This window comes from Littorina saxatilis, linkage group LG11 (assembly GCF_037325665.1).
Source record: "Littorina saxatilis isolate snail1 linkage group LG11, US_GU_Lsax_2.0, whole genome shotgun sequence".
Lineage (NCBI taxonomy): Eukaryota > Metazoa > Mollusca > Gastropoda > Littorinimorpha > Littorinidae > Littorina > Littorina saxatilis.
The window spans coordinates 37,325,288-37,333,505 of NC_090255.1; the positions used below are offsets into that span (position 1 = coordinate 37,325,288).

The following is an 8,218-nucleotide window of genomic DNA, read 5'->3' on the forward strand; positions in this document are numbered from 1 at the left end:
CTGGGGATCGTTTCCTCTTTTTCGTGATCAGTTTGGTCAGGTTCTTGTCTATCTTGTCGGGGGCCATGCACTTCATTTCCCAGGGACAGAGGATAGCCTCGGCTACCTCGGAAGTGTCTGTGCCCCCACAGATCGACGGCGGCAGCATGTCCAGGAGTATGCTTCTGTTCATACCTGCGAGGCCGTACCAACGAGTCCGCTTGACGATGTTGTCAAACAGCTCTTTGATGGAACCAGTGTTCTCCCCGTACTCCTCCACGAGCTCCGACAGGTCAGTTTTGAGGCGTTCTACCGCCTCTTCTCGGGTAAGACTAGAAGGGTCTATCCATTGTAGGCGCTCCTTCTCGAGGTCTCCGTCGAGCATGTGCACGTGGAACCTGTGGTCGATGGCTTCCGCGTCATGTTGAGATATGAAGCGACGGCCGTGCTTCTTGGAGTAGGTCGCGTAGACGTCGTAAGGGGAGTGGTTGCTTAGGATGATTAGCTGCATGTCTGCCCGCGGGGTATACGAGTCCCCGAACGACTTGCGATTGAGAGAGCCGCTGGAGGCGTCTCCGCCCGTGATGCACTTTAGCTCGGAGATGTCCAACGACCGCTTCTGGGTATACTCGTCCACCACTAGAAACTGCATCCCCTCGGGGAGGTTGCAGGCGTTGTTGACGGAAGACACGATGCTGGCCTTGTAGCGATCTACCACCTCCTTCTGCATCACGTAAGATTTACCCCAGCTGGGCTTCTTCGAGAAGATGTAGTAGTGCTTCTGCTTCACGTCTGTCCGACCTAGCCTCGGGGTAAACTCCACGGTGTAAGGGTCGTACCCCTCGAGGAACTCGCCCGTCTTCTCGTCCGCCCTCCTGAAGGTCATGGTAAAGGGGTCCTCGCACTCTGGGCGAGCATCCATCTCTTCTTGTTGGCGAGACTTGGCCAGCACCGCTTTGCTCTGAGCCACCTGCCCGAGGGTGTTGCCCATGCCCACCAGACCCTTCTTGACAATACCCGAGGTTGTCTCGTTGGCTATGAGGTCGTTCATTTTTTGGTTCATTTTGGTAGTGGCGACTGCCGCGGCACACCTCCTGGAGTACCGTTTTATCAGTGCCTCTGGGCTCATCTCGTCCCCTATCACCTTTAGGAGGCGGTCTGGATCATACCCACCAACGCCAAACATTCCATCAAGTAGACTCTTGGGCGCTGGTAGGGGCACTGAAAGCCGTGTAGTGTTTGTTTTCGAAAGGCCAAACTTGTTACACAAGGTATCCATGTCATTAAAACTAAACTTTTTCACGGCGTGGGCATATAGTTGCTTTGTAGCGCTGTCCACAAAGCCGGCTCTCAACATACCCGTAGAGTACATTTGATCAAGCATGGCTTCTCCCACCCCGCCGTTGTAGTCCGTGTCACAGAGCTGCAACAACATACCTCTTGCGCTGATTTGCTTATTACGATCCATGGCTAATGGCGTTTTATAAAAAAAATTCATCGCAAACTAATACCCCCCCCCTCACCTTTGGCATTTGGCATTTGGCATTTTGTTAAACCTTGTCTTAAAGAGGTTTTTAAAAATGCCAAATGCCAAATGCCAAATGCCAAATGCCAAAAGCCAAACAAGGCCCCCTCACACACCCATTAAATATGTGTCCAATGAGCCCCGTGGGGATGGGGTGTGCACACACATATACCCCACGGGTGTAGTTAAACACATACATTATATATATTTCCGCCCGTCGTACTCAGTGTCACACTTGTGGGGATTCCGCAGTTGTGATTATCGGCTCTGTTGGTATATCTCACCCACCTACACCCACTCACAAATTATTATGGCATTAGCGGCATGGGGGTGGTAATCGCTGTTATTCCCTTGTGGGGCCCAATACAATACTTGTAACCCCCCCAAAAGCGTACGAGTAGATAGTTACAGACAAAATACCTCACCCGCTAAAATATCAATAAATTAAATTATTACTATTTTATATAGTATATTTACTATTTTTGTCAACCATGGAATAGTTAGAGCATTTATATATCTAATGAAGATCTAGCTCTATTGCAGCGGCTTATATAGACTCGCTATCACGTGCCGGGCTGATACTACAGACTCCGCTCTGACCCCACTTTTGACCAGTGTTTGCCCGTGGGGTTTAGTCATCCGCAACCGCATGTATATATGTACAACCAATATATATATACAATGAGACAATCGACACTATACCCCCGGCTTATATAGGCAAAGTCAACGACAGACCTCGAGACAGTACAACAGACCTCGACAGAACAATACAACAGACCTCGCTCCGGTGTCAAAGTTATTGTCCGTGCTACCCGTGAGTAATAGACAAACAAGACAAAGGATTGACGGTAGTCTCTCCAGCGTAAGTGTGAGCCCTCAATTACTTGACAGCTGCGTGTTGTGTTCGGGCTTGATAACGATCTGACGTCGTGATCACCAGCAGGTTCGGTGCGCACTCAGACACACATACATACAAAATTAAAGACAAATAACACATGAGTTGTTTCCTTTTGATTTTATTAAATTTTTAGTAATAGTCATCTGTAAATTCGTCTAACAAAGTCCTCCTTTTCTCCCCCGGAGGCCCCTATAGCAGGTCGTAGGCCATCCATTTAGGCTCGGTGTAGTAGTTGCGCTGTGGGAACTTCAACTCTGTGAACTTAAACTCTGTGGACTTGAACTCTGTGAAAGAGTCTGCGTCTTCTTGCTCAGAGGTGGTGTCGTCGCCACTGTTGAGCTTGAAAAGTGACTGTATTTACTGTTTTCACTGCGTGTTCTTTGTGTGCGCTTTGTCTTATCAGGTCAGTCATGGTCATTTCAAGTCATTACTTTGGGTTGATTAAGTGGGCTCATCTGCAAACTCATCCGGTGACATTGTTAATTTATTTTGTTTTTCTGTTTTTTTTTCAAGGAGCCTAGACAGACACACCGACAGACACACAGACACAGGCATTTCGGTTAGTTTAAAATGAACTAAAAAAATCACACACACACACACACGTGTGTACAGTCGATGGGGGCTGGTGGGTGTTAACTTTGCTTTAAAACACACACACACACAACAGTGAGAGAGACAAGCTGTACGCCCTGTGGGCAACCTGCAACACCCTTATTGACACACAAACAAACCTTCTGACACAGCAGTGAGAGAGACAAGCTGTACGGCCCTGTGGGATAGGTGTGTTTTATAAATTTGCTAGACAATATAGTCTTGAGACATACACATGACATACAACACACCTAACAACCCATGCACACAGAAGCATCTCCCTCGAGGGGTAAAACAAACACGTGAAAACCAGATGTAACATTTCCAAAAAAAGATTTTTATTTTGGATAATGTTGTCACTCTGAGGTTGTGGATGACCATCATGCATTGGCCTTACAGTGCTATAGGGGACTTTGAGGATACATTAGATACATGGTTATATGATACTCAAATGGTTACATTGGATATACACAGAAAAGATGAGATTTAGTCGTACTGGTAATGATCAAAGGGTAAAGGATGACACATTGCAGATAATACCCATGGGTAAAGGATGAAACAAATACATGATGGCTGAGGTTAAAAATGATACATTATAATTTATCAAATGATGACTTGTGGGTGATAGATGACAACGATGAAATAAATTCAAAACATGCTCAAAGGTAATAAGTTAAATCAACAAACACAAGTTATAAGACACCTTTAGAGGTATACTCGGTAAACAAATTCAGTGCATTATGACGGTCTATACAAAGTTGCGTTGATAAACACTTGCGGGTAAATACATTCTGAACGTGCTCCTGAAGTAAGGAGTGTGTGTGTGTTTCATTGGTTACACTAGTGTCCATACTGTCCACTACCTCAAAATGATGAACAACAATTGTTAAAGTGAGGCGAGCGGGCTCAGTGGGCAGTGGAGTAAGTGGAGTAAGTAAAATAGAGGGTGGCAACAACAGACCAGTGGAGTAAGTAAAATAGAGGGTGGCAACAACAGACCTAGGGCTGACCAAACAGACACGTATGACTACAACAGACCTCGGGCTGATGCTGCCCGTGGGTTCCCCTCAGACTGACACACACACACACACACACAATTATACTAAATTCTTATAGTATTTTGTCATATAAATCCAAAATTGCACACAATATTTAAATGTGGAACTGATGTAATCAAAGTAACAGATCAATATAAATATTTAGGGGTCATATTCAACAAGAATGGAAATTTTGATACAGCTCAAGATCATTTAAGTAAACAAGGTAATAAAGCAGCACATTCCCTCCGCAGAATTTTCAGCAATCAAAACGTGCAAATAGACACAATGATACATTTATTTGATTCACTTGTAAATCCGATATTAACATATGGCGCTGAAATCTGGTATCCGTTTACGTTTAATAATAAAATAAAACAAACAAATACTGATCATTTCTTTGGATCATGTTTATCTAGCAAAAATCCTCATGAATTTGTTTATATCAAATTTTGTCGATTCCTTCTTGGAGTTCATAGAAAAGCTATGTGGATACCTGTACTGGGGGAATTAGGAAGGTTCCCTTTAGGATTAAAAATGTTATCACAAACAATAGCATTCTGGGCGCATATTCTAGACTCCAAACAAGATTCGTATATACATCAATTATATGACTCAATGTTGCACCATCCGACAGAAACGCCATGGCTACAATTTGTTAGACAATCTCTTTGTAACTTAGGTTTTAGTCACGTTTGGCATAACCAATCTACATTAAACGTACACAAATTAAAGTTTGCGATTGACAAAAAACAACAAGAAGAATATATAAATACTGGACAAAAGAAAAATCAGATACATATTCCAGACTTAAGTTTTATTCTATGATCAGTAAATCTTACGAAATGCAGTCATACTTAATACAAATTAAGAATAATAAACACAGAAAGATGTTAAGCAGATTAAGGACTAGCACACATTGTCTAAAAATTGAAAGTGGAAGACATCAGAATATCTCTAAAGAAAATCGTCTTTGTATTGAATGCAATGTCATAGAAGATGAAATACATTTTCTAGATAAATGCAATAAATATGTTAAATTAAGGGATGAATTTAAAGAAGATGCTTCACATATCAATATGAAATATGCTAACAAAAATCCAAGTAACTTACATTATTTGTTGTTTGTTGTGTCAATAACTTTACTGGTTCATGACAATAAACATTATTCTATTCTATTCTATTATTCTACACCACAGTTGTCATATCAATGTGTGTGTGTGTGTTTGTTTGTGTGTGTACCTATTCAACTACACATATCATTTCTGAAGCGTCTATAACAGCCCCATAGGCATGGGGGGTACTTTACGGTCAAAAATCCTAAAAATACACGCTACGACCATTGCTCGGGCTGACCAGACTGACACACACACAAACAAACAAACCCCACAGTTGCCCTACCAATGTGTGTGTGTGTGTGTGTTTGTTTGTGTGTGTGTGTGTACCTATTCAACTACATATATCATTTCCGAAGCGCCTATAACAGCCCCATAGGCATGGGGGGTACTTTACGGTCAAAAATCCTAAACATCCACGCTACGACCATTGCCAGGACTAAGGGTTAGGGTTAGGGTTAGGTAACCTTAACCCTAACCCTAACCCTAGTTTCCCCTAACCCTAAACCCCCTTTATTGTTTCTTTCTGAAGAACACAACATTTTCTTGTTGTGTTTGTAGGTTGCTTTCTTTCAACATTTCGCTAGGTACGTCATATCAATTTGTATCATTTATGGTTAATTACGTTCATTAGTAATTTTGAAAGGTAATTATACATTCTGTGGAATTGTGAAGCATGGAACTTTGAATGGAAGAATTCATACAGTCTGCCGTTCTTAAATTCAAAGGGCTAGGTCTACAAAAGTTCGCAAGGAGAATTATTTAATCTGTAGCTGTTAATTCATTGTATTTGAATAATTTATTTTCCAAAAAGATATGTGTGATGTCCAGTTTGAACGTTTCTTTCCTGTATCACGCCGTAGTTTTGCGTTCAGCAACATTCTTTTATTAGGTCCTTTCCTTTCAGAGATTTAAACAATCCAACACTGAACATTGTAGCAACAAATCCGGTTTTACGCCACCAAGCCATTGATAGAACAAGACTAACCACTCATTTTCAGGGAGATGGTCAAAACCTTTCTTAACCCAGCAACCACTCAGCCTCCCACTCGTTTCCTTTCGCGTGTCAATTCAAAATGGATGCCGTCACTTAGTACCTTAGCTCTTTCCTTTTGACATGTCTTTGACAACTCGCAGTACACTCTAGGGCTGTACCTACAAGCGAAATAGTAATTAAGGTCTGCTCGGTAGTTGTAAGTATATATCAGTAGACTGCCCAGAGATTTGGGCAGTAAAACTAAAAGGGTAGTGTAGTTTGCAAGAACGTGCAGTGATTTACGGAAAGTCGACGAGTAAGTTTGGTGAACATTTTGTCTGGGGTAGATATCTCGTCTTAAAATTCAAGCCAGCAAGGAGTACATGCTTCACTGTCCGAACTAAATACAAAATGTTTGGATTCATCAGAGTTGTCGTCTTTCTGTCGGGTGAGTAATGCATTTATATTGGTTTGGGTGTAAGAACACAATTTTTGTCACCGCTTTCTGACCCTTACCTTTGCCAATGACTTTGTTGTGTCCTTTCGTTCTCTATCTTTTTTAAAGGTATGAGTTCTGCTTCAGTATCCTTCACAAGTGTGCCTTCATCTTATTCTTTTCGGTCTTGTTCTTGTTCTTGTTTTGGTTTTTTCTTCTTCTCCTTTTTCTTATCTTCTTCTTCTCACACACACACACACACACACACAAACACACACACACACACACACATACACACACACCCACACACACACACACAAACACGCGTGCGCCACGCATATGCGCGCGCACACACACACACACACACGCACACAGACACACAGAGACACACACACACGCACACAGACACACACACACACACACACACACACACACGCGCGCGCGCGCGCACACACACAAACACACGGCGAGCAAGTAATAACAACAAAACCCACAAAACATAGACAAATACACAACTCTTTGTATTTCAAAATGTTTTTCAAACCGCCTTTTAACAACAACAAAATGCTTGTTTCAGTTATCTGGCACACCTGTCGAATTGGTGATTTATTTTACACGGGTCGGGTTGACTGACACTAAAAGGAGGGCATACCCCCCAAAATCAGACCCGACAAAAACCTAAATGTCGAATGAAAACAACTGTTAAAGTTTACAATAGGCAAAATTCAGCCACTTTTGATACAGACAGAAAGAACTATCAATTACCTATCCCGTTCATGTAACTTTATATAGCTGTTTGTTTTGTTTTGTGTTGTTGTTGTTGTTGTTGTTGTTGACCTCAGTTGCATGCAGGATGCTCCAACCCATATTTGTTGTTATATAGCTGTCTTAATGCTTTTCATTATTCCCCATTGAGGATGAAGCTAGTGTTAACCGAGTTAGCGGCTGTTATACGACGACTGAAAGAAACAATCATGCCAAAAATGTGCCAAGTAGCCAAAACAGGCATGTTTATGGAGAATACTACATGTCTTGCTGTGTCGTACCAGATTTACACGAGTTGGTTTTTTAAATATTGAACTGCGAGCGAAAGCGAGCTGTTCTCTATTTGAAAAAGCAACGAGTGTAAATCTGGTACGACACAACAAGCCATGTAGTGTTCTGTTTATTTTACATACTGTAATTACGTGTATTTTACTGAAAATGTCATACAGTCAAGGCAGCTAAATTGAAGACGCTTGTTTTGGAACCTCAATCTCTTCTAAAGCCTCGTGCAACCTATTACGTCAAAGTAAAGAAACGTCACTCTGAAAGTGTGGCGTGACGTGCTAGTTCTAAAAATTCATCGAGGGTAATTAGCGAGCGCAATTCTTTTTCTATAATGACGTTTGTCTCGGTGACTTTGGCATCATAAGCAGTGGAAAAACAGGTCCCTGCCTGACTTGCTTGACATGACCTTATTTACATGATATGTACACACGTGTGATTTGAACGATTATTATCTCACGAGTGTCTCTCTCACGTATGTAGGATAAAAAGCATAAAGATGCATGGGAATGACATTTTAAATTGACGCACAATGAGTAATACAATATATGTGGGGGAAAACTTTATTATTCATTTATGTATTTATTTATGTATTTACTGACAGGGAAAATTGA

At 41.8% G+C, this 8,218-nt stretch overlaps 1 protein-coding gene and 1 long non-coding RNA gene across 2 annotated transcripts in view; one reads left to right on the forward strand and one right to left on the reverse strand.

Annotated features, from left to right (window-relative positions):
* LOC138980413 (uncharacterized) overlaps window positions 1-8,218 on the reverse strand; it is a 399,865-nt gene that overhangs the window by 222,640 nt on the left and 169,007 nt on the right. The gene's annotated exons all lie outside the window — the stretch shown is intronic.
* LOC138980383 (uncharacterized) overlaps window positions 6,276-8,218 on the forward strand; it is an 8,406-nt gene continuing 6,463 nt past the window's right edge. The window contains exon 1 of the mRNA XM_070353248.1: window positions 6,276-6,569. Within this exon, the coding sequence (XP_070209349.1) occupies window positions 6,533-6,569 (37 nt within the window). The 5' untranslated portion in view covers window positions 6,276-6,532. The remainder of the gene's footprint in view (window positions 6,570-8,218) is intronic.